We start from the raw sequence: 27,377 nt of genomic DNA on the forward strand, positions 1-27,377 counted from the left end.
TGAGGCATGTAAACTGGTAAATGTATGCATTAGAAACAGCATATTTAGAGGTACATACGCCTTGGGGGGTGCTAAACATTTTGATTGTACTTTACCTGTAAGAATTTTGTTCCCTTGTGCCTTGCATGCTCTGAGGCACTGTGAATACTTATACCTCTGTTGTCAATGTGCCGAAAAAGCAAAGGTTCCATTAGTGTAGCTCTGCCTTCAGCTCATTCCTTGTACACCCTGCCGTACACCTGCTATGGGCAGCTGTGATGAGGAAGCTAAACCTTTCTGACAGGGTAAACACAGTCGCAGTAGCCTTTGAGGTTGGTGTACCTCTGCTCTGAGTGTCCTTCATTTCCTACCACTTCCGGGCAAACCACGTTCATGGCATCTGTGTGCACACTCGTATTACTTAAGTATTAAGTTTTATGCTATTACTTAACTTTCAAGTGTGAGCTCTAGGAGAACAAGGATGACATCTTAAGCTTCTAGTGATTGAGGAGTGATGACTGTTACCATGTACTGGAAACAGTCCAGATAAATAATGGAAAAAAGCTATCAGATGCACCACTACAATATGTGCCGGTCACTTAATGAACTGGAGTTTTCGTAACAACCTGGTTGCCTCTAATATCACTGGATTGCTTTTTGTGACAGTGTTTAAATTAAACACTGGTGCCTGAAATTCTCCCCGACACGTACCCAGTGGTCTTTCATTAGGCATCTCCAGGGAACCTTTTAATTTTATTGGGTTGCTGTGCTTACCACTGGTTTAATGGAGCAATAACAATTTTGATTTTTTTTAAATTAAAAGGATTATATAAGAAAACTACTACAGGGGGTGGTGGTGGTGGGATGAATTGGGAGATTGGGATTGACATATATACACTAATATGTATAAAATAGATAACTAATAAGAACCTGCTGTATACAAAAAAATAAAATTTACAAAAAAAAAAAACTACTACAGTAAACAAAGAGACAATGATAAAAATCTTCCATAATCCAACCACCTCAACTCTTTCCATAGAGATGGGTCTTTTTAAATAACCAAGTTTATTTAATATTTTATATACTTCCATATCTACCTAAAATTATTTTGAACTTTTTATATTTATATACAGTATTATTAATTATAGCTTTATAATTTTAATGGATGATATTCATTGTTAGATATTTAAATTGTTTCCAAGTTGAAACAAATAGAAAATATTGTGGTTAACATCTTTCTTCACATAGCTTTTACTTCCATTAAATGCTTTCTTTAATGTAAATTCATAGAAGTATTAGTAAAGAGATATGAATATCTTGTTACTGCCACCGTTCTTTCCCCAGAATTACACTAACATATACTACCAATTCATAGAATATGGTAACTCACAGAGTCTTTTTTAAAAAACAGCTTTATTGAGAGGTAATAACATGCCATACAATGCCCCTATTTAAAGTATACAATTCAACAGTTTTTAGTATATTCACAGAGATGTGCAACTATCACCACAATCAATTTCAGAGCATTTTGTCATTCCCCCAAAACCCAATACTCGTTACCAGTCACTCTCCCCACAATTCCCTTCAGCCCTAGGTTACCACTAATTTACTTTCTGCCTGTGTAGATTTTCCTGCCTGGAAATTTTATATAAATGAGATCATTCAACATGTGGTCTTTGTAGCTGGCCTCTTTCACTTAGCATAATGTTTCCAAGATTTACCCTTTTGATTGCCAAATAATAGTCATTGTATAAATGTAGCACATTTTGTTTATTCATAAGTAGGGGAGGTTTGGGTTGTTTTCTGCCTTTTAGCTATTATTAATGATGCTGTTATGAACATTTTGTACATAACAAGGACATTTTGTACGTTTTGTACAAGTTTTTATGGGGACATATGTTTTTATTTCTCTTGGGTATATAGGAGTGGAATTGCTGGGTCATATTGTAATTCTTTATTTCACCTTTTGAGGAAATATCAGGCTGATGCACCATTTTATATTCCCACCAGCAATGTATGAGTCTCAGTTTTTCCACATTGTTGCCAACACTTGTTGTTATCTGCCTTTTTTATTATAGCTACCCAAGTGGATGTGAAAATGATATTTCACTGTGGCTTTGGTTTGCATTTCACAGGGACCGTTAACATGTTTGGTATTTTAAATTACCTGTGTAGTGTTTAAAGCATTTTACAACATATAGTAAAAAAATAAAATCAATGTAATTTGTAGAGGGCATACACCATGCAGACACCATGGAAAACGTACATAAATAAAACAGCTCATAGATTGGGAGGGAAATATCCCATCAGAAATACATAAAACTGAAAGCATTTCCTCTAAGATCAGGAAAATGACAAGGGTGCCCACTCTCACCACTATTACTCAACATAGTTTTAGAAGTTTTAGCCATGGCAATCAGAAAAGAGAAAGAAACAAAAGGAATCCAAACTGGAAAAGAAAACTGTCACTGTTTGCAGATGACATGATACTATACATAGAAAATCCTAAAGATACCACCAGAAAACTACTAGAGCTAATCAATGAATGTGGTAAAGTAGCAGGATACAAAATTAATGCACAGAAATCTCTTGCATTCCTATACACTAACAACAAAAAATCAGAAAGAGAAATTAAAGAAACACTCCCATTTACATTGCAACAAAAAAGAATAAAATACCTAGGAATAAACCTACCTAAGGAGTCAAAAGACCTGTATGCAGAAAGCTATAAGACACTAATGAAAGAAATCAAAGATGGTACAAACAGATGGAGAGATATACCATGTTCTTGGATTGGAATAATCAACATTGTGAAAATGACTATACTACCCAAAGCAATCTACAGATTCAATGCAATCCCTATCACATTACCAATGGCATTTTTCACAGAACTAGAACAAAAAATTGTACACTTTGTATGGAAACACAAAAGACCCAGAATAGCCAAAGCAATCTTGAGAAAGAAAAACAGAGCTGGAGGAATCAGGCTCCCTGACTTCAGACTATATTACAAAGCTACAGTAATCAAGACAGTATGGTACTGGCACAAAAACAGAAATATAAATCAATGGAACAGGATAGAAAGCACAGAGGTAAACCCACACACATATGGTCACCTTATCTTTGATAAAGGAGGCAAGAATATACAATGGAGAAAAGAAAGCCTCTTCAATAAGTGGTGCTGGGAAAACTGAACAGCTACATGTAAAAGAATGAAGTTACAACACTCCCTAACACCATACACAAAAATAAACTCAAAATGGATTAAAGGCCTAAATGTAAGCTGAGACACTATAAAACTCTTAGAGGAAAACATAGGCAGAACACTCTGTAACATAAATCACAGCAAGATCCTTTCTGACCCACCTCCTAGCATAATGGAAACAAAAACAAAAATAAACAAATGGGACCTAATGAAACTTGAAAGCTTTTGCACAGCAAAGGAAACCATAAACAAGATGAAAAGACAACCCTCAGAATGGGAGAAAATATTTGCAAACAAAGCAACTGACAAGGGATTAATCTCCAAAATATACAAGCAGCTCATGCAGCTCAATATCAAAAAAATAACCCAATCCAAAAATGGGCAGAAGATCTAGATAGACATTTCTCCTAAGAAGAGATACAGATTGCCAACAAACACTTGAAAATATGCTCACCATCACTAATCATTAGAGAAATGCAAATCAAAACCACAATGAGGTATCACCTCACACCTGTCAGAATGGCCATCATCAAAAAATCTAGAAATAGTAAATGCTGGAGAGGGTATGGAGAAAAGGGAAGTGGGAATGTAAATTGATACAGCCACTATGGAGAACAGTATAGAGATTCCTTAAAAAACTAAAAATAGAACTACCACATGACCCAGCAATCCCACTACTGGGCATATACCCTGAGAAAACCATAATTCAAACAGATACATGTACCCCAATGTTCACTGCAGCACTATTTACAATAGCCAGGACATGGAAGAAACCTAAGTGTCCATCAACAGATGAATGGATAAAGAAGATGTGGCACATATATACAATGGAATATTACTCAGCCATAAACAGGAACAAAATTGAATTATTTGTAGTGAGGTGGATGGACCTAGAGTCTGTCATACAGAGTGAAGTAAGTCAGAAAGAGAAAAACAAATACCATATGCCAACACATATATATGGAGTCTAGAAAAATGGTACTGATGGACCTAGTGGCAGGGCAGGAATAAAGACGCAGACATAGAGAATGGACTTGAGGACACGGGGAGGGAGAAGGGTAAGCTGGGACAAAGAGAGAGTGGCACTGACATATATACACTACCAAATGTAAAATAGATAGCTAGTGGGAAGCAGCTGCATAGCACAGGGAGATCAGCTCAGTGCTTTGTGAACACCTAGAAGGAGGGGATATGGGAGTATATGTATACATATAGCTGATTCACTTTGTTCTGCAGCAGAAACTAACACAACATTGTAAAGCAATTACACTCCAATAAAGATGTATAAAAAACAAAATAAAATAAAAAGCATCTATCTTCCCTGAAAAAAAAATACATATAAGGTAAGAAATGTCATGCCATAAGACATTTAAAACTATCATTTTAATAGCAGTTTATAATTAGGTAGCACTTATTCACACATATTATTTCATCTACTCTGAATTGCTATACAAAGACAACTTTAAGAAAATAAAAAGGAGCTGTTTCTAGAACTTCATTAAGGTTAATAAAAATATACTGTATACCAAGGCATTAAAAATTATTTTAATGTAGACAATTTTAATTGATCAAAAGTACTGACAGGTTGTCTCTATATTCATTAATGGTAAATAGAAAATGGCTAAACGAGTAGCAGAAGGATTTTGATTGAGATTTAATAAATTTTAAAATAAATGACTTGTTAATCATCAAAATGCCTTATTGATGTGCACTTATAAAAATCTATCCTGAATATAGTCAAACTTTAAAACGAAAAAGAGATGACAAGAGATGCGATGTGAAGGGCTGTGGGTACCTGTCCTATAGATGTCATGTGGGGTGTGTGACAGGATAGCCCTCCTCAGAAAACAGTGATCTTCCTATTCTGTTAATACAGAATTTTCTTTTTTTTAATTATAAAAATATTCTATAATCATTATTGAAAAATATTGAAAGATTTATAAGGATAGAAGAAAACCTTCCATCATCATAACCCATAGAAAAATTACTGTTAAAATTTACATTTCTGTTCAACTTTTCTGTTATACTTAAATAAAATTCCTACACTTGATACATAATTTTTTTGGCTTAACATGTTTTGAATCTTTTCCCATATTTTCTAACATTTCATAAATATTGTTTCAATTATTGTGAACTATTCTGTGTAGAGAATTGGGCCATCCATTTTATCATTTACCTAATTTTGGATGCTTGGCTTGTTTATAATCTTTCAATGTTTTAATAATGTGACAAACATTTTTGCGTAGGATGTTTGCATTTTTAAAGAATTTCTTTATAGTGGATTCCTATGAGAATTACAGTGTCAAAAGTATGACTGTTATCTGCATTTTAATATTTATTATCAAATTATTCCTCCAAATTTTGTTCAGTATGCTCCCACCAGCAGAGTAACTATGGACTTATTTCATTTATTTATTCAACAAATATTTAACGGAAACTTGCTGTGTCCAGGCACCACGTGAACTGCTGGGGCTGACTTCCTGAATACGATAGGCACTATGCTGTTTTTTAAGAGAGGAGTGCCAATTTTACTGCTCTATTACCAGCATTGCATATTTTCAAAGTTTTATCTTTCTGACTTGATGTGGGAATGTTGTATTTTATTGCTCTTTTAACTTGCATTTCTTTCATTACTAGTGATGTTGAACATTTCTCCGTATTCAGTGGTCATTTATCGTATTTGCCGTTTGCCCATTTATCCATTAAAGTCTTAAAAAAAGTACATGGAAACTCATGGATTTGCATGTTGTCTTTTCACAGGGACTTCATAAATCTTATTTACATGTTAGAGTGATTAGAGACATTTGGTGTGTTTTTTTGTATTTATTTGTTTGTTTGTTTATTTATGGCTGTGTCGGGTCTTCGTTGCTGCACGTGGACTTTCTCTATTTGGGGCGAGCGGGGGCTACTCTTCGTTGTGGTGTGCGGGCTTCTCATTGCGGTGGCTTCTTGTTGCAGAGCAGGGGCTCTAGGTGTGCGGGCTTCAGTGGTTGTGGCACACGGGATCAGTAGTTGTGGCTCACGAGCTCTAGAGTGCAGGCTCCGTAATTGTGGCGCACGGGCTTAGTTGCTCCGCGGCATGTGGGATCTTCCCGGACCAGGGGTCGAACCCATGTCTCCTGCATTGGCAGGCGGATTCTTAACCACTGCGCCATGAGGGAAGCCGGAGACATTTCTTAATTTAATAAAATGTTTTAGTACTTTTGCTGCTAAACCGAGTACCCATCTTCATCTTGAACAGAGGCTTAAAGCCCTCTTTAGACAGAATATTAGTACTCCTTGAATGACCCCTTCTTGACTTTGGCAGTAAGAAATGAGATGTAAATGGTATTAAAGTTACGGTGAGTTTACTAGGTTATTTGGTTTCTTCTTGGGCTAATTGTGGATCTTAGGACATCTTCAGTATTAGACTGGATAACTCTTTCCCTGTTCTGGGAACTGATTGATTATCTGAAGGATTCATATTGGAAGACAGAGTGGTAATCAATATTGTAGGCTGAGGTCACTGACAGGGGCCGAAGACAATAATGTGTGAAATTTAGGATAAATTGCTTTTGGGTTTTTGTCTGGATTTACTAAGACAGGGGAGTTGTTTGGGCAAATGATGCCTCTTTGGGGTCTCTTTGAAGTGACCATCTAATGAATCAAGGAAAGGGCAGTTAAATCCCTCTCGGTGAGAAGATCAAAAGAGGAATGGGATACAGTTACATGTCAGGAGCCAAGGGCTATCAGTTGACCTTTCTTAAGCATGGGGAGAGGAGTTTGGATAATTGGGAAGTTTTTGTTGTAGAGTGACCTTTTTTATCCTTTCACTTTTTTTTTCCTTTTTCTCCTTATCTTCAGTTTCTTTAGGCCTGTCCTTGCTTAATTATTCAGCATTGTATCTCTTAATTTCATCCTTGAATCTGTCTTTTCTTGAACAGCTAGGTAAGTAAAATAATCCCATTCTCTTATGAAAAGATCTTTGAATTCATTTCCTTTTCTCTTGTATGGTATTATCTCCTTTCTCTACTTAACAGGAGTTAAAAAATATAGAGATGATCACAACTACTGATAATTTCAGCATATCTTTTAGCTTTATGTGTCCCCCCCACCCCGCCCCCACCATCAAATCTTTTACCAAAGGTTGGGTTTCATATGTTTCCTGTTTCATTAAGTTGACGAGGATGCCAATGAGTAAAAACTGCCAAAAAGTGAGCTGACGAAAGAAGAATCAGAGGGCTTAGTCAAAGGATGGGCAAAAACATGGCACACATACCACTACTCTTCCCTCCCGTGTCAGGGAAAACAGTGCTAATCTATCACAAGACTCCTACTGAGCCTGAACATGGCCTCAGAATTCTTGCCAATGTTACATTCTGGCCATTCCCTCCCAGTATCAGGGCATCCAAGCTGAAACCTATTTTATTTTCTTAATGTAAGATATACAAACATACCTCCGGGGCTTTAAGAGTTAACTATAATTGAGAAGTAATATCTGTAATATACTAGCATTTTTCTTTTCTTTCTCTTAAAAGAGGGACTACCATAATGCCATCTGTAGAGAAGAAAATCTGATTTGATAACTGGCATTGCTATAGCCAACTTTGAGACTTAGTTCTGTAGTTTCGGGTAATGATAAGTGTTATGGATAAAATATTTCAGAGAGAAAATGTTGGCAGAGGGGCAGTGACAAGAAGCCTTCTCTGCTGTAAGGATATTTGAGCAGAAACCTGAATGATGTGAGGAAATCACTTACATGATGATCTGGGGGACAGAATTCCAGCAGAAGAAACACCAAGTGTAAATCTCACCAAGTGAGATTAGCTTACACAACGACAAGAAGGTTGAGGTGGCAGAATGAATGAAGTGAGTAAGGGAGATGAGGAGAAAGAGGTAGACAGGGGTCAGGTCAGGTGAGGTCCTTCAAGGCCAGGAGTTTGCCTTTTTTTTTTTTTTTTAACTTTTATGGGAAGCCATTAGAGGATTTTGATTTGAGGGATTGTGCGACATTTTAAAAGATCCCTTGGATGCTTTGGGATAATATTAGGGGGGCAGGAGTGAAGAAGTGAGACGAGCTGGGAGGTTATTTCAATTGCCCAGATGAGAATAGATAGTGGCTTAGACTGGGTGGTAATGATATATGAAGTGGTCAGATGCAGGATACCATTTGGTGTTCTATCAAATAGGTCTTGTTCATAACATTAGTGTGGAATGTGAGAGAAAGAGAGGACTCAAGAATGAAGCAGGTTCTTTTTGGGGGGAGGGGGGCATGCGGCTTGCAGGATCTTAGTTTCCTGACCAGGGATTGAACCCGGGGCCACAGCAGTGAAGGCATCGAACCCTAACCACCGGACCACCAGGGAAGTCCCAGAGATGAAGCAGGTTCTTAATCTTAGAAACTGAGTGAATATCGATGCCATTTGGTGAAGTGGGAAAGACTGAGGAAGGAGCAAGGTTTGGAGGGGAATCACGAGTTTGGGATCCGTATTAGTCATGTAGTGAATCGTCAGTGCCTGTGTGAGACCGGAGAGGGAGAGATCTGGCTGGATACATTAGTTTGGGAGCCATTAGAATTTAGGTGGTATTTAAAATTTGGGGGCTGAATGAGATGACCAAGGGAGTGGGTGAAGATGGAGAAGAGGGTGCAGTACAGATCTTTGGGGTGTTGAAACACTGAGAGCTGTGGCTTTCAACTGGGTAACATCTAGCAATGTCTGGAGACATTCTTAGTTGTTACAATTGATGGGGGGAGGAGGGCGGGGCGCTACTGGTAACTAGTGGTTAGAGGCCAGAGGTGCTACTAAATATCCTACAATGCACAGATCATCATCACGTAGTGTAGAATGATCTGACCTCAAATGTCGATAGTACTAAGGTTAAGAACTCTGATGTAGAAGTAGGCAGGACAAGAAGCCAGCAAGAGTGAGTAGTGAACTAGGACGAAAATTGGAAGAGTGCTAAGGATGGGATTTCTAGAAAGGAATTTCAAACTGAAAAAAATGTGTGTTCACCTCTGCCTGATGCTACTGAGAAGTTGCATGAGATGAGGACTGAGAATTGATCACTGGATTCAGTAAGATAGAGGATTTGGGGATGCATCCATAGGATTCAAGATTCCTTTGAAGGCTAATATAGTCAAATGATGAGATTTATACATTTTCCTAAAATCGAGTACATGTTAAAGAAAGCTGACCCCCACTTTTTTTTTTTTTCAGCCACAGAGGCAATACCAAATGAAATTTTTGGTATTTTTATTGTTTAGGCTTTGTGAAGTACTGATTTCAACTAACTGACTCTGGTTAGCTTAATCAAAACAGGAATTTATTTGTAAAATACTATGGTATTTTTATGAAGTTAAGGAAAAATTGATTAATTGAATGTTGGGCCGGGTGGCAACCATAAATCTCTGCTCATAAGCAAGATTTCATGGACCTTTTCTATCATTTACATGACCTGGATACAATTGACTCTCAGTCTCTTTTTCCTGTTTTATTTATTTATTTATGCAAAAAAAATACATTAGCATTAGCTTGGGTCAGATAGCTATTTTATGATCAGCCCCTTCTTTTTTTTTAATGATACCCTTTTAATTAATTAATTAATTAATTTAAATTTATTTATTTTTGGCTGCATTGGGTCTTTGTTGCTGCGCGCAGGCTTTTCTCTAGTTGTGGCGAGCGGGGGCTACTCTTCATTGCAGTCCGGGCTTCTCATCGCGGTGGTTTCTCTTGTTGCGGAGCACGGGCTGTAGGCGCATGGGCTCAGTAGTTGTGGTTCGCGGGCTCTAGAGTGCAGGCTTAGTAGCTGTGGCACACGGGCTTAGTTGCTCTGCGGCATGTGGGATCTTCCCGGACCAGGGCTCGAACCCGTGTCCCCTGCATTGGCAGGCGGATTCTTTACCACTGCGCCGCCAAGGAAGCCCGACCAATCCCTCTTGAAAAGTCCAGATCACATTTGCTGCTCAGAGCTCCCCCCACCCTCCCTGCTGCCTTAGGTTCTCAGAGTAGTTCCCAGAAAAGCGAGAACAGTGAAGGGACAGGCCAACATTCTAGAGATGCTACTAGAGATTTTACTCCTTTATCCTACATATCTGTACATCCAAGCAGGTCCTCAATAACTTTGCTCTAATTTTACCATGTATAAGCACAACACTTCTTCCTTTACAGGAGATAACACACTTGTACAGTTACTGGATCCAGAAGTGATATCATGGGGACCCTGTTCTTTGAGTTCACAGTCACTGAATAGTGTTCATTTCTCCTCTTGTCCCGTCATGATCCATTTAAATATTTTGCAACTTATAAATCAAATGAATATTTTTATTGCAATTAATATACTCTATATATTAGTGAGACCCCCCCCCAAACAAGGAGGGGGCAGAAAAAGAAAAAGTTAATAGTATTAATTGAAAGAATAAATAGGAAGAATTCATCAATCTCTAGATACCCCAAGAGTATGTAAGAAAATACAGGTTTAGTCAAGATTCCCTGTTTACCTAATCGCAAGGTTATAAACTACACTGAGTCTTTCCCCATTCATTACCCATTTCAAGTTGTTCTTGCCTTTAGCCAGCATTTCAGTGGGTCTGAATTCCTCTGGGGTCTGAACCTTTATTTCTGAGGGGTCTCAACCTTCACCAGTCCAGCCTAGATAACATTATGAGAGTCTCCTGCGAACCTGTCCTCCAGATTCCTCTCATACCCACAGAATCCCCAACAGTCCTGTTTCCCTCTGATAGGATAAATCATGCTAGCTATTAATCAAAACCCCTGCCCCCCCCCCTTTTTTTTGCCTTTTCTTTTCCTGGTGGGAGGAGCTCAAACGAGCCCAGAGGAAATCTGTTTCTAATTCTGAGAGATGACACCTGCCCCCGACCCCTGCCCAGTGCATTTGGCAATGAAACATCCCAAGGACCCAGACCACTGGTCCTAGACTCATTTACTATTAACCCCTCAGTTTCTAGTCCCCTGTACAGGCAGTGAGACAGATAGCATCATTTACTGATCACCAGAATAGAACGTGGACTTCATGTTTTGGAGAGCTCCCCAGCTTACAAAGTGATGGCTCCCAGGGCACTTCCACTGTCTCCGAGAATCCTCGCAGAGGGTCAGTCTAACTCTGCTTAACACGGAAGCCATCACAGTGAGATTTCAACACTCTTGTTGTTTCCTCTTTTAGTGGAGCAAATATTAAGATTCAAAATAGCATTGGTTTAAAAATAGAAATTATTTTTTTAATTTCTGCAAAGAAAACAGCCTCAAATCCCTTCAGCAAAGTAACACCTTCATTAATCTACATCAAATTATCCAACTTTTCCTTTACTGTTTTCTCCTTTCAGTTAATTCACACTATCCTTGATTCCATGGCAAATTATAGAACTATTTTAGAATACAGTTAGCTGGAAAACATTGCTGCAGGAGTGGTAATGGTAATGGTAATACGCTGCTGCATAGTACCAGCTTCCCGAGTAATTGTGTTTTCGTTTCCTCTCATTCTCAGTAGAACCATCTTGGGTACATCTCGTGTTTTAATTGTGCTGCATTCTCTAATATATCATTTCCTCTAACCTCATACCAGCGTGGTTGTGGCTCTCCTTAGGAATTGTCTGCCTTGCTGTCATTGATAGACATGACTGTCATTTCAAATAAAGGAAGAGAAAATAAATTATTTGGTGCATCCCTTCATTAGCAACGAGTCACTGCAGTGCCTCAGGCTAATATTTTAAATGATAAATTGTGAACATTTGTCAAGAAAGTCCACATCTATGTATGTAAATCATATGTAGGCCCACAGTAAAAACCTTACACCTGAAATACTTGTCAGCACAATACAAGTCAGTCTAATCCTCTTTGTTCTTGTGAAGCCATTATTGACAGTCTTGTGCTTATTTATAATTTCTCAGCAATGCTAGATTCAGAGGTTCCTATTCTATTATTTGTTTGGTGGAATCATTCCAGGGAATATTTATCATGAACTTAAAAATATCTGATGGCAAAAAAAAAAAAAAATATCTGATGAACTCAATTCTATTCTTAGTATAGATTTAGCTCACTTTATGGATCAATTGCTTTCCTGAAAGATTTGCCTATGAAGTTAATTTCCTTCTAGTAAATTGATGTTTATACTGACATGCATTTTAAATTGGAGCTGTGTTTTCTGGTAGACAGTAGCCCCAAGACATAGTAAAATCACATTTGAGATTATAGCAGTCCCCTCATGGGGGAGAAAAAAAGGCAATTTTCAGATAGTGATAAAATGTAAAAACAAGTTACTAAATTGAAGATGATTAGGGTTAATTTTATGTTTGACTAAATGGATTCAAAGTATAAAGGAGAAGAAACCATGATAACTTAGCTGAACAAAACATTCTGAAAAGACCCTGCGTCCTCTAATACTTTACAGCAGGAAAACATGAAATTCTTTTTGGTGGCTTAGGTTTTGTTTGCTTTTTTCTTTTTTTAAAAAAAATTTTTTTTTTTCCTTTGGAGATATACTTGCTGAAGGGAGAATGAGAAACAACTGAAATATTTCAAAATGAATCAAATAGAATATGAGAACATATTATTGAACTGTTCATTTGAACTTGAAAGTGAACCCTTTGGAGAAATGAAGTTTCTTTTTGCCTTCCACAGGATCTAATTCAGCACCGAATAAAGAGTAATAACTCTAACAGCAAGGGTGTATATAGTGTTTATGGTATTTAGTTTCCCACTTTTTAAACTATAAATTATACTTTGATGGGCATCTTGTAATATATCTTTATAATAGATCTTGGATAACAAAATGATTATTCTTCTAGGATAGTCACACAAGTCAATTTTTATTGGTTAAAGGGTAAGAACATATTTAACATTTTAGAACAGGTGTCAGCAAACTTTTTCTGTGAAGAGCCAAAGAGAATATTTTTGACTTTGTAGGCCATAGGGTCTCTGTGGCTTCTTCCCCCTCCCCCTCTGCCTGCCCTTCCCTATTGCCCTCCCGTTCCCGCCCCCCCACCCGCCTCTTTCTCCTTTTTCCCCTCCTTCAAAAATGAAAAAAATGCAAAAACCATTGTTAGCTCACAGACTGTACAAAAACAGGCTGTGTGCTGTATCTGGCTGCTGGGCCAGAGTTGTCAACCCCTGTTTCAGATATATATTGCCAAATAGCTTTTCAAGGATGTATACCAACTTACTGTCTCACCAGGAATCTTTGAGAGTATTTATTTCACAGTAGTTTCCTTGTATTGTTTTAATATTTATATGAGGACATTCATTCTAGATTATTTTTCAAAATGTGCAGCTTTAACATTTATTACTGTTTCTTTGATCGCGGAAGTTTAATACTCTAGGTCCAGTTCAAAATATTCCACTGAAGACATTCATTTGGTGAGGCACTGAAATCAAATAAATCCATCTCTAATGTGTGAGAACTTAAAATGGTCAGGAAGCACTCTCAGCTTCCTGTCTCACGAACCATGACTAAGTTCCCTAGTGGAAGCCTCCCTCCTCTGGGCACTAAGATCTCTGAACCCACCAAGCCCAAGGTTGCAAGGATAGGAAGTAAAAATTATGCAAGTGATTAATTAGGTGTAATAGTGTGAGGGGGCCTCTCTCACTTCTACTTTTGGTCCCCAGACCTGTGTATTCTGGGAGAATGAGCACCAAATTTTTCCTTCTAGTTGAAAGCATATACTGTATCTTTGGGGTAATTGCAGAGATTTGTGACACCATCAAAGATTTGAAAGATGCAGGGATGGTGATTCATACCATACTCCCAATTAAATTCTCTTTTGGCTGGTGAGAAAACAGATGGCTTTCAGAGAATGTCTGCTTATTCTAAGCTTAATTACATGGGGATGCAAATTGCAAGCGCTCTTTCAGATATGGTATACTTACTGAGTATATCAGCACAGCCCCTGAGAGCTGATATGCATTTATTGATACAGAAAATGCTTTTATTTTCATACCAATCAATTCATCTTCATCTGGAAGGGACAGCAGTATACTTGTCACTGGCTTACTTTAAGGTATGACAATTTACCTTTTCTCTGTCATAAAATCGAAAGGAGTTTGATCATTTTGATAGCTCTTAAAATATTATACTGGCCTATTACATTGCTGCTATTATGCTAACTGGGTATATGGGAAGCATCAGATAGCAAGTACCCCAAATGCCCCAATAATACAAAAGCATGCTAAAAGGTATGAAATAAACCCCATTCCTGATTCCAGTTACTCTATTAGTCAGAGTCCTGGCAGAAAATAGATGGTATATTCAAAAGGGTTTAAACTGAAAATAACTTAATGAAGAGATTATGTCCAGACCAATTAAGAAAACCAGTGTGAGTCTGTGAGTTTCCCAGAAACTAGCAGCAGCAAAAAGTCATTACCAGCCCTAGGCCTGAAGGGGAAAAGGGCAGAGACAGTATTACAGGAAGCTGGCAAGAACTGGAGGTATGGAACAGGGCCAGGTGCCAAAGATATGGTTGCTAAAAAAGAAGCCACCTTTAAAAATCTTGATCCAGCAGGTCTGAAGTGACACAACCTCTTTCTCCTTTTGCTGTCCACTTTCTTGCTTTTTATGTGAGATGTTCTCGTCAGCTGTCTCATAGTCATTGGTTGTACATGCTTAAGGTCTGGAGATCAAAAAGCTTTTTGGAAGCTCTGAGTGCCCATGAAAGGATACTGGATTTGAGCTTCACTCTAGGATGATATGGGATAGCTGTTTATCAAGGAAACTCCAATATTACTATCTCCATGTTCTTTCTCTTAAGCTAGTCATGTTTCTCCTAGAATAATATTCTAGTACCTGCCTAGCCCTAGAAACTAACAGTTTTCTTGAAGCCTAGTGGGGTGAAAAAAGCTAAAACCTTAGCATTTAGCATTTAAGAAGCAGATGGTTACAGAGTTCTCTGTTTTCTATGAGTTAACCATACATCAATTCTGCCTGATATCCCCCAGTCCAGAGAATAAATGTTAAGATGTTGACCAAAGTGGGAGAGGGGCAGTCACTTGTTGGTAAGTAAGGCTATAAATTGCCTTCTGATCACTGCTTTGGCTGCATCCCCAATATTTTGTAATTTCCCTTGTGATTCTTCTTTGACCTATGAAGTTATTTTGAAGTATGGTGTCTAATTTCCAAATATTTGGGATTTTCCAGATAGCTTTCTGTTATTAGTATCTAATTTAATTCCACTGTGGTCAGTGAATATATTTTTTGATTCTTTTAAATGTATTGCCTTATTTTATGGCCCAGTATGTGGACTGTTTTGGTAAATTCCATATGCACTTGAAAAGAAAATGTATACTGTAGTTATAAGATGGAGTATCTTATAAATATCAGTTAAGTAAAATCAGTGGCAATGTTGTTTAATTCTTCTATATTCCTGTCAATTTCCTGTCAACCTGTCCTGTTAATTACTAAGAGAGGAGTGTTGAAATCTCCAAATTTAATTGTGAATATATATATATTTCTCAGTTCAGTTCTGATAGTTTTGCTTTATGTATTTTGAAGTTCTGTGGCTAGGTACAAAGAAATTTAGGACTGTTAATATCTTTTTTAAATGAACTGTCTCCTTTATCATTATAAAATTTCTCTCTTTATCCCTGGTAATATATCTTACTTTGAAGTTTATTTTTGTCTGATACTAATATAACTACTCAAGCTTTCTGTGATTAATGTTTGCATGATATAGCTTTTCCCATCCTTCTATTGTTTTTTTTACAAATATATGCTAGTTTGTTTGTTTATTTATTTATTTATTTATTTACGGCTGTGTTGGATCTTCGTCTCTGTGCGAGGGCTTTCTCCAGTTGCGGCAAGCGGGGGCCACTCTTCATCGTGGTGCGCGTGCCTCTCACTGTCATGGCCTCTCGTGTTGCGGAGCACAGGCTCCAGATGCGCAGGCTCAGCAATTGTGGCTCACGGGCCTAGTCGCTCTGCGGCACGTGGGATCCTCCCAGACCAGGGCTCGAACCCGTGTCCCCTGAATTGGCAGGCAGACTCTCAACCACTGCGCCACCAGGGAAGCCCCCATCCTTCTATTGTTAACCTATTTATAATTTTACATTTAAAATGAGTTTCTTATAGATAGCATATAGTTGAGTCTTGCTTTTTTTATCCAGTTTGATAAATTATGGCATTAAATTGGAGAGTTTAAGTGATTTATATTTAATGTAACTATCAGTGTGGTTGAGTTTTAGTCTACCTTCCATTTTTTTGGCTCCCTTTTACATGACTTTCTGTCTTCTTTTGGATCAAGTACTTCTAGGATTCCACTTTGTGTCCATGTCCACTGTTGGAGATACCATCTTAAAAAACTGGTTACTGTAGAGTTCATAATATGTAACTTTAATTTATCACAATCTATTTTAAATATTATTATACCACCTCATATAAATGTATGACTCTTAAAACAGAATATTTCCATTTCTCTCTCTTGGATATTGTGCTATTGTCAACATTTTATATCTACATATGTTATAAACCCCAGAATATATTATTTTGCTTCAGTTAATTATATCTTTAAATAACTTCAATAATGAGAAAAACGTCTTGTGTATTTACTCACATGTTTATCATTTTTGGTGTTTTCCAAATTTTCTTCTGATTTTTTTTCCCTTTGCCTGAAAATATTTATTAACACTTCCTGTGGTCTAAGTCAGCTGGAGATAAATTGTCTAGCTTTTAATTGTTTGAAAAAGACTTTATTTTTCTTTCATCTTGGAAGATATTTTCACTGGATATAAAATTCTAGGTTGACTTTTTAAAAATCTCTTATCATTCAGCACTTTTTACCTTTCTTCACTTTAAAATTGTCATTTCATTTTCTTAATGCTTGCATGTTTTGACAAGAAGTCTGTAATTATTCTTTTCTTTGGTTTTCTAAACATAATTTTTTTCTTTTTTACAATATTTTTCATCACTGGTTTTTAGCAGTTTGACTTATTATGGTTTTCTTTTGTGTTTATCTCCCTTTAGATTCATAGAGCTTCTTTGATCTAGGGGCTTATAGTTTTTATCAAATTTGGAAAATTTTCAGCCAGTTTTTCTTTAAATATTTTTCTGTCTCTCTTAGACCCCTGCTTCTAATTTTACATATATTAGACTGCTTGACAATGCCCCATAGGCCACTGGGGCCCTATTAATTATTTTCAGTCCAGAAATCACCTCTTAGCTGGAAACCAAGGCAATTTATGAGGCTCACTTCATTTTTTGTACTTCTTTCCAGGATTATAATACTGCGTTGTTTGCTATCAAATATCTAAAAATAGTTATTTCCTATATTTTGTTTAGTTTTCAGTTGTTTATGGCAGGAGGTTAATTCCAGGCTCTGGGTTCAGAACCTAATTCTCCTACTTACAGTTTGACCCTGGGCAAAGTTAATGTCTCTATTTCATTAGTTTTCTCATCTTTAATACTTTACACCTAACTTGCAGGATTATTGTGAAGATTCTCAGTAATGTGTAACATATATAAAGTGTGTGATGCATAGTAAATGTCCTATTTGTAGGATGTTACTTACCCTTAAGAAAATGAATTTGTGGAGAGAGAAAGTGATAATCAGGCCTCAGCTAAGGTTGTTAGGATAAAGTGCCAGGCTCCTCTTCAGTACTAATGCCTGGGGGAAGAAGGGAGATAGAAAGTTGTTAGGATAAAGTGCCAGGCTCCTCTTCATTACTAATGCCTGGGGGAAGAAGGGAGCTAGAAAAACTCTGTTGCCTAAGACACCTTGGCAGAAGGGTTCATTTAAAAAACTTGCTGTTTCTAGGATGCCACTACTTAGCTGCTCTGCTGAAGAACTCATCACTTCAGTTCCAAATCACTGAATGGTCAAGATAATCTCCAAACCTTTCTGGTTAGAAGGCCAAAGGTCACTGATAGACAACTAGACCAGCCCCATTGGCTCTGTGAAGTCAATTGTTGGTCAGACACCTGGGATGGGGCTAAGACTCAGGTAGGAACTAACTCTGTAATATAGCAGTTTCTCTCAGAATTTAATATTAGAAAAACCTTTGTCAGCCCGTAGGATCAGTGTTTCTTCCTTCTGATAATAGGGGTGAGATAACTAAATGCTGTTTCATTCTTGCTTTATAAGGACACTCAAAGCCATATTTGTTCTTAATCTCTTAAATGTTTATCCTTAACATTGGCATATGTGCCTTCTTTTTCTCTTTGTATCAGTCTTGTTATGTATATTCATTTTTTGGTGAATTTCTTAAGATCATTTCTTTTTGGAAAGAGATTTTTAAAAAATTGTTTATTATATATTTTATTATTCAAGGCTTAGTATTTTGTACTGCCTTAGCTATTAATATAATTGGTAATTATGTCATATCTCTTCAAGAGTTGGGTTCCCCACTGGTGCAACTATCCCCATAATAACTGGAACAATGTGACATAAAAAGAAAAAAAGACTATTCAAATTTATTTATAATGAATACTGTAAGAAATGTTTTCATTCTTGTTCTTCAATATTTTTTGTTAATAAGCAAGTATATTCCTCATGACCAAACATACCAAAATGTGTTGATAACCTAGGCATTTGAAGTACCAATATCACTTTCTTCAGCATTTACTATCTGTGAATGGACAGAGGTTCTTAATGTCTCAGTGAACATTACAACCTTCCAGATCTGATCCTTTCTTGATCTTTTCTGCACCAAACCTTACTTAGGTGCACCTGCTCCTACCTTGTATCCTTTCTAAGGCAGAGTGACTCAGCAGCATTTGTGCTACTTTAAGTACATGCCCCTGTTTTCAGGTGTTAAAATATCCAGTATAACTATAGCCATAGTTCGGTTTCCTGGCTTGAGTACTATTTGCCTCTCATCTAACATTTGTATTCTTTACAGGAAAAGATCATGGAAAGAGGTTAATGTAATAAGCATAAAAATAGATATTGATGTACCTCTTTAAAAAGCGATTTCATTTACAGCTATGCCTATAAATAGTTTCATTCATGCTCTAGGCTCCTGTGTTTGACGTTTGGGGAAGATATGTCATAGGGTGTCTATGAAGTTCCCTGAGGAGCTGCACTTTTTGGAGATGATCAGCCACTTACTGGGAGCTATTGCATTTGATGATGTGAATTCTATTTTTAGGACTTGAACAGATTTGGTATCTGCTGCACTGGAGTGCTGCTGTGAATTCTTATGAGCTTAATTTTTCTTCTCTGTATCTTCTTTGACAAGAAAATAGTCCTTAACACGAGTATGTGGTGTGTAATATGCCCTCACTGTAAACAGCTTTCTCTTTTTTTTACATACCCCATCAATTCATCACACCCAGTCCAGGAAAAGTTTTCTGGAGGAAAACAGTTTTGAGCACAGCTAAATATCAGGCATATTCTTATTATGTTCATTTTATTAATGAGGAAATGATTCAGGGAAGCTTAGTAACTCCACTAAGGTCAAACAATTAGTAAAGGTCACAGTTAGGAATCGATGCCACCTGTCAAATGGTTCACATCTCCTACTTCCTCAGACCTCAATACTCCCATCTGGGAATTGGCAGTAATGTCCTTCTCTAAATAGCATGAAAGATTTCCCTGGAACCTGGATTTTAGTTCTGCCTTTGCCACTAGCTGGGTGTGTTGGAACTATCGCAATCTTCCTGGATTTCTGTTCCCTCAACTATAAAATGAGCAGTAGGTGGGGAGATACATAAGATCCTTCTAACTCTAAATTCTATTGTATTTTATTTGAATTTGCCCATAATTTTAGAAATCCAAGTAACACTGCATTTGTTTGATGGAATTGAATGCTTTCTTCATAGGCTCTGAAATTGACATGCCTACTCCCCCTGTCTGTCCTATTTCTGGATCTACCCACAGCCCTCCATACCTCTGTACACCTACCACCTGTCTGTCCTTGCTCATAATTTCTCTCTCTACATACTTCTCACGAGGAGAGTTAGAGGCTGGGATGGATAGATAAGATGTTTTCTCAGAGTTATAGCTACCTAGCTGGTTTAGTAACATTATATCATTAAACATCACAAGGAATGAAAAAGGGGGCAGTGGGATTGCTGAGGGTTGATCACTAACTGACAGATAGCAGCCATGAGAATTTACTTTTGCCAAAGCTCTGTCTTCCTAGATATAGACATGAATAATTACACACAAGCACACACCCTCTTTACAAGTAGTTAACAATGTCACTTTCCATTAGCTACACATCTAGATTGCTGTCTCTCTTGCTTTGTAAGTACATGTTTGAATAACATAATGGAAGACAACCTGTCTCCCTTTACATATCAGCTCTGATATTCACAGTTGAGAAAACTTCACCTCTTTGGATTTATTTTAAGTCAAGTATGATGGATGGCCTTGAGAGCTACAGCATAGGAACAAAAACTCATGAGAGTTTCAGGCTGAGGGTTTTTTTTTTCCCTCTTCTTCTTTTGGAGGCATAACACTCCATCACTGCTGTCAAGTGAGGGCTCAGTATGATGGGAAAATTAGAGGAGAAAGGCTGAAAGCCACTGTAATTTTGTTCCTTAGGGACTTTTATCCAAATCTGATTATATAGTATGTTTGCAAACTTCTCTTTGGAAGTTGGGGTTTGTGTGTGTGTGTGTGTGTGTGTGTGTGTGTGTGTGTGTGATAATTAAAACCAGTGCCTGGTAAATAAGGTTATTATTTTTAATGAAATGTAGTTTGTGTGTGAATTGTGGTATGAATGAGGAAATGGGTATGCTGTGAATTTTCACCTGATTTTTTTCAAAACCTAATATAGTGAATAACTGTTTTTAGTACAAATTGTAAAATAAAACTGTTGTAGCCTTTAAGTCCTCTCAGGTGAAATGGTTTAAAGTTTTTATAGGTATAGTGTTTCTGGTGGGGGCAGATGATGGAGTGTATAAGCCAGCTATTTCAACAAATAAAACCCAAATCTTGATGGCTCATAGCAAATATTTATTGTTCTCACTCATTGGTCTAAGAGTTGGCAAGGTTCACTTGATCTGACCTGGGCTCAGCTGTGTCTGGCTCCAGGCCGCAGGACTGGGTTCGGGTCTGCTCTATGTGTCTTAAGTCCAGGCTCCCTAGGACGTGCTTGTCTTGTGGTGATGGTAGAACACAAGGCAGGGTGTAAAAACACACAATACCTCTTAAGGTCTTGGCTCAGAACTGGCACACTGTCACACTGCCCACATTCAATTGGCCAAAGCCAGTCACAGGGCCAGATCCAACATCCATGGACCCAATGTCCATGGACCCGGGGAAATATACAACATCTGTGCCAGTGGGAGGAGCTACGAAGGCAACTGGAAAAGGCCTTTGGTGCATAATCACAATGTAGGAAGGAAGTGAAGACATGGGAACGATAAACCAATGTGCCTCAGGTAGGGAGACTTATTCCATTGGGGGAAGATGAGCTATGGAGACTGCCTCCAGTTTTAAATGGCACATCACCTTTCCTTTCCGTCTGCTTCCATTTTATTGATAATTGACAGCAAAATCCTAGTCTGATGTTGTAGGTTAGCATCAGGAAGTGCAGCTCATCTGGGAAAAGCACAGACTTTCAAAGTGGTCTCAAGGTAAGTTGCCCTTCCTGTACTGTGACTGTGCTGTATGTTGTATTAACAGGTGGTCAGCTGTGGAATTAACCTGTGTGTGTATGTGTGGTCCATCAAGCTGTTGAAATGTTTTTGAGAAACAAAATAACTAATAAATATGGAAGAAAAATTAGATTTATAGTATATGCACATGAAAGGGGAGGACATGATTAAGTTGATAAGACTGTTTTAAGCTTTCCATAAAATGTTCAATGAAAATATAACACCTCAAAATCTATTTGCATCAGAAAATTAAATGACATTTGACTGTTCTGACAGAATATACTTACCTAACTTCAGGTAATTTTTATCTCTCTTTATTAAATGTATTCAGTTGAAGAGAGCAGTGTGGCCACTACCTATTTTAATAGACATAGACATGTGCTTTATTTTTGACTGTTCAAAAAACTTGAGTTGGTATTATTAAAACTCTCCATTCAAAGACTTACTATAACTATATATATATATATATATATATATATATATATATATATATATATATAGTAAGAATACAAAAGAATATATATATTCTTTTTTATATTCTTTTGTATTATGGCTTATCATAGGATATTGAATATAGTTCTCTGTGCTATACATACAGTAGGACCTTGTGTATCCATTCTATACGTAATAGCTTACATCTGCTAACCCCAACTTTCCACTCCTTTATATATAGAATGGATACACAGCAAGGTCCTATTGTATAGCACAGAGAACTATATACAATATCCTATGATAAACCATAATACAAAAGAATATAAAAAAAGAATGTATATATATGTACATATATATACATGTTCGCTTTGCTATACAGCAGAAATTAACACAACATTGTAAATCAACTATACTTCAATAAAAAAATTAATTAAAAAAGACTTACTTTATGAGTTTATGTCCTTTGTAATGGTGAATTTGTCCAGTGTCCTCACCTACTTTGTCTGACTTTTGAGAATAACAGTTTTGTTACTTATTTCTGCCCTTGGTCTTTCCTGTCCTAACAATCCTTCCCCAAATTACTACGCATCATGGCTTTACCTTGCGTGTTTGCTTCATAGGGATATTGTCTGGTTAAAATTAGGTATTAGAAACTGATTCTTGAAAATTAAGACTGAAGTTACTTCTTTAGAAGTAACCTCTAAACTGAAGTTACTTTTCGTCATTTCTGCCTAAACTTCACGTTGTCTTTCCTCTGCATAAAGTGAGCTGGATTGCATCCCACACCTGTTCATGCAACGGTGGACAGCCACGGCAGGCGTGTGGGTACGTTTGCACGTGCGTCTGTATTTTATCTAAGGACGCGAGATCCTTGTAACTGTGGGACTTCACCACTCTCTTATACCTAAATGATGAACTTCTACTCACCAGACAATGTGCCTGTGATGATCTAGATATCTTACCTTAGGTGTTATACAGCATGTTCTCTGTGATGTATGTAGCATGTTTTATGTTGTTTTATCAATCTGTGTAAACTGTACCCAAAGCCAGCAGCTATTCCAAAATAAAAGTGAAAAGTGGAGGGATGTGATTAGTAATTAATACATTTCTGAAGATGAGGTAGCCTGGTGAGGGTACACCATAAATTTTAAAAGGCTTATTTCCTCTTTTCTTGCCAAAGATAAACAGACATGGTCTAGGAGGGGGGATGAGCTATATAAATGGAAGTTATCTGAACAGAAATATTCTAGGAGGGGGATAAGCTTTATAAATGGAAGCTAAGAGGGGTCCGAGCTTTAATCTCTTCACCTCTTAAAGCATGGCCAGCACCGCCCTCCTCTTGGGGTCGTCATGAAGTCATAGTGGAGGAGCTTAGCAGGCTCCCTCCTGTCCGAGGTTCTTTTGGCATTAGTCCTTTTCTGTGTCTTCTGAGCAGGAGTGGGGGCACTCTGTAGCACATGAGGCCCTAAACAAAAGCCCAGGAGAAAGTCTGTCTGGAGAGAGTAGTTAGAAAGAGGCATATGGAAAGAATGAGGCCAAGTTCCTGAAAAGACCCTCATTCTAAGACATCTCGCTCAGGTGAAGAAAGAGCCTGGTTGTAACCTTCTGGAGGCCCATGTCTGCAGAGTCGATGCCCAGGGCCCTGGACCTTCATTTTCTCGGTGATCACAGCAAAGTGTTTTGTGGACAGCCTGCCAGAGGGCAACTGTAGAGACCCTGTGACCTGCATCACCTTTCAACTTTAGAGTGTGATTAGAAACCAACCCACGGAACAGGCAAACAAAAAGCAAAACCTCGGCTGTTTTCGATTTTTCTTTCTTTTGAAATGCTACTCTAATATAAAGGAGAAGCCTGTTATCCCACAGTCCTTTTGTTAGCGGACTTACTCTCAGCTCAAGTTACTTGTAAGTCAGGTGTTCAACGTGGCGGAAGTCGTTGGCTGGTTTTGGGTCCCTGCCAAAGAGACACTATTACAAGGATTAGGTGTAATAAACACCCTATCATATATCCAACAGTCATCTCTGTTGCAAAAGTGCCCTGAGCCTAAACCCTTAACTTCTGCCTGGTTGCTTAATATTTTGCCAAGTTTGCTTACCAGGAATTAGAAGAGATCTAGGAACCTGAGAGCTCTATGGGACTTTAGAGGTCATCTCGTGGTTTCCAAACTATATTCAGGTGGAACGCTGGTGGCTTGCGACATGTTTAACGGGTGTCCCTTTAAATGGATTCTGTGGTCATGTAAGTTTGGAAAACACTATTATACAGAGCTAAGTTTCTTTAGTAAAGGACATCTCAAGGTCTTTAATATGCTAATATGAATCATGGCTCTGAGGATACGACATGTAGCTTTTCTCACACTAACTTGACCACGAAGTCCTTTTTTTTTTTTTTTTTTTGAAGTCCTTTTATTGTAGAACAGGTACCGCCATCTCGAGAATGCCAGGCAGAGGCCGTGGAATCTAGTCATTAAGAGCACGCCCTCTAATGTTTAACTGCCTGGGTACAGTTCCTGGCTTTACCATTTACTGATCTCATGATCTTGAGCAATTCGCTTCACTTCTTTGTACTTCCGTTTCCCCAACTAAAATGGGGACGCTAATGATACCTACCTATAGAGTTATTTTTAAAACCGAAGAACGGGGCTAAGAACAGTGCCTGGCACATACTTGACTGTTACCATCCTAACATAGTTCAGATAAGGACTAGACTGATGCCCTCATTCTGGAGATGAGAAAGTGAGTTCCAAGTAGTGTACTCATGCAGTGTCACTCATTCAACACACTGACCAAGCGCCAATATGCACTTGCATGCATCGTGCATGGCAATTCTATCCCCAGAAATGAAGATGAACTTGGGGCAGTTCCTGCCCTGGAAGAACACACACTAGTGACTTGGCTCAGGTGAGACCTTTTAGTAGTAAAGCCAACAGCCAACTTTACAGTAGTAAAGTCCAAGTCAGGACTCCTGACTTCCGTCTTGCAGCTCATCCTCTGATTCTGTTCGGAAAGAGAATGATCTGTAGAGCCCGATTGGTAAGCAAGATAGAGGGAGCATGGAGTACAGCCAGTAGACTTATTTTTTTAATTGGATATGAGGGCATATATTTGAATTCATTGTTAGTGTGAGCCAGAAAAAGTAATCAAGAGAAACACTTTTGGAGAAAAGCAAACTCTAAAAATATTAACTAGAAAGGCAAGTAATGGGTGGTATGAAGTGGTCCACGTAGGAGTCCCCAGATAGGGCTGGCTTGATGTATTGGTCACCACTGTGTCACTAATGGTCTGCTCTGTTTGGTCTAGGCATCCCTTCTGAGGGCTTCCCCCGGGACTGCTTCAGTGAGCAGACAGCAGCTAAAGACCTTCCCAGCAGGGATGGAGGTGCGTGGGTCCTGGCCTACAGAGCAGGACCAGTCGGTCCATTTCTGCTCCATGAAGAAAGAGAGAAGCCCAACAGAAGCAAACTGTACTTGGATCTCCATGTAAGTAGACATCTTTGTGTTTGTGCTATGATTCTTTGCAATTGACAGAGGCTCACTTAATATGCATTTAATGTAAAGTGTGTTTGTAAAGCTGCTGAAGCTACATTTTGTGTGAGTGTCGTCTAAAAATCAGTCAGTTGCAGAAAACAGTTATATATCGGTGAGCTGAAATTTGTGCACTAGAAAGTGACTGTGTTTACAGTGTATGTGAGCATTTACACAGTACTCTGCTTACATCAGTTTGCTGCCTAAACCTCATTGTGGGAGAACCCATTTGCTGCTCTTAATATCATTTTTCTAAAAATTCGAGAACATGTGTTAGCTGACTGATAGGATCTGGATCCTCCAGTGAAATTCAAATAGCCTGTCTTCCACATTCCTAAACCTTTCTTTCTCTGCAGCCGCTCAAATAACAGGTGAACAATTTGGCAGGAAATCTGTGGAATAGAGGATGACCCATTAGAAAAACAGACTTCTCTTTCCCATTCATTCATGGATTCATTGACACAGAGGCCTTGACTGATCTGTACAAAGCAGTGGGCTGGGTTTTAGCTACTTCCACACCAAAGGTGGCCTGATAGGATTGACCAGACTGTCACGATTGTCACCACCCTTCCTCACATCCCCATTTCCTGTCAGAGATGGGGGTGAGCATTAGGAATCTAACAGGCACTTTTTTTTTTTTTTTTGCTCTATTAACTTTAATGCCTGTTGATAGTCTTGTGTCCCTGATTTCTTTGAATGACTTACAATTCATTATTTTCAAGCCTGGAAGTATGTTTTTGATGAGTGTGGCCTGTAAGGTTCATATGGGTAGCAATTTTCTCAAGCAACCAAGAGCAGAAGAGCCTTGCACTTTTCATAATCATAAAACCATAGTCATTGTATGTCATTTTAGAAAAGCATTTGACATCTCAGTTATTGTAAAAGGAGGTTTGGAATGAAGCTGTAAGATGTAAAATCTACAGCCCTTCATGAGATGAAATGGAAATTTGTAGTTTTTGTTTACATGCCTCTCCCAAAAAAGCAAACTGTGCATCTTGAGATGTGCTCAAAGTAAGAAGTGTAACAGCGACATCTACTGGCCAGACTAAGTTGAGTTTGCTGCAGCAGGAGGCCTGGCGTGTCACAGTGTTGAAATGGATTTTGAAAGACCACTTTCTTTTTCTTCTGTAGTTTTAAAAAATGCTGGGTTTATGTGTTTTTTAACACATTGACTAAACTATGTATTTCTGGTTTTCCTTTTCCTCGGTGAATTAAATTATTTCCTAATTTTACTTTATTTCAATTATAGAAATCATGTACAATCCTTTTGGAAAATTTGAAATATGTAGTTAAATTGAAAGAAAAGTAATAACTCATAATCTCAGCAACCACAGACAACTGTAAATTTTTGATAAATTTTCTTTATATTTTTCACTGTGTATGATGGATTTTCAGTGAGGAACTTTTTTTTTTAACTTATAAGCATAGATTTTATATCCTTATTACTTTCTTTTTTTTTCCTTTACCTATTACTTTTACATTGCTTGTCCATGTTGCTACAAATTCCTCCTGGATATATTTTCAGTGAATGAATAATGTTCCTCTACACTGTATCTCAAAATTTATTTAATCATTTCTCTGTTATTGGATGTTAAAATTTTTTTTTTTGGCCAAGGGCACGGCATGCAGGATCTTAGTTCCCTGACCAGCTATCGAACCCATGCCCCCTGCAGTGGAAGTGCGTAGTCCTAATCACTGGACTGCCAGGGAATT

At 37.9% G+C, this 27,377-nt stretch overlaps 1 protein-coding gene across 3 annotated transcripts in view; it reads left to right on the plus strand.

The window, feature by feature from the left end:
• FMN1 (formin 1) overlaps window positions 1–27,377 on the plus strand; it is a 452,412-nt gene that overhangs the window by 88,373 nt on the left and 336,662 nt on the right. For all 3 annotated transcript variants that reach the window (XM_082384941.1, XM_082384939.1, XM_082384938.1), the window contains one exon: window positions 25,441–25,619. In XM_082384941.1, coding sequence (XP_082241067.1) covers window positions 25,441–25,619 — 179 coding nt within the window. The remainder of the gene's footprint in view (window positions 1–25,440; window positions 25,620–27,377) is intronic.

This window comes from Balaenoptera borealis (assembly GCF_965194805.1).
Source record: "Balaenoptera borealis genome assembly, chromosome: 3".
NCBI classification, from domain to species: Eukaryota; Metazoa; Chordata; class Mammalia; order Artiodactyla; family Balaenopteridae; genus Balaenoptera; species Balaenoptera borealis.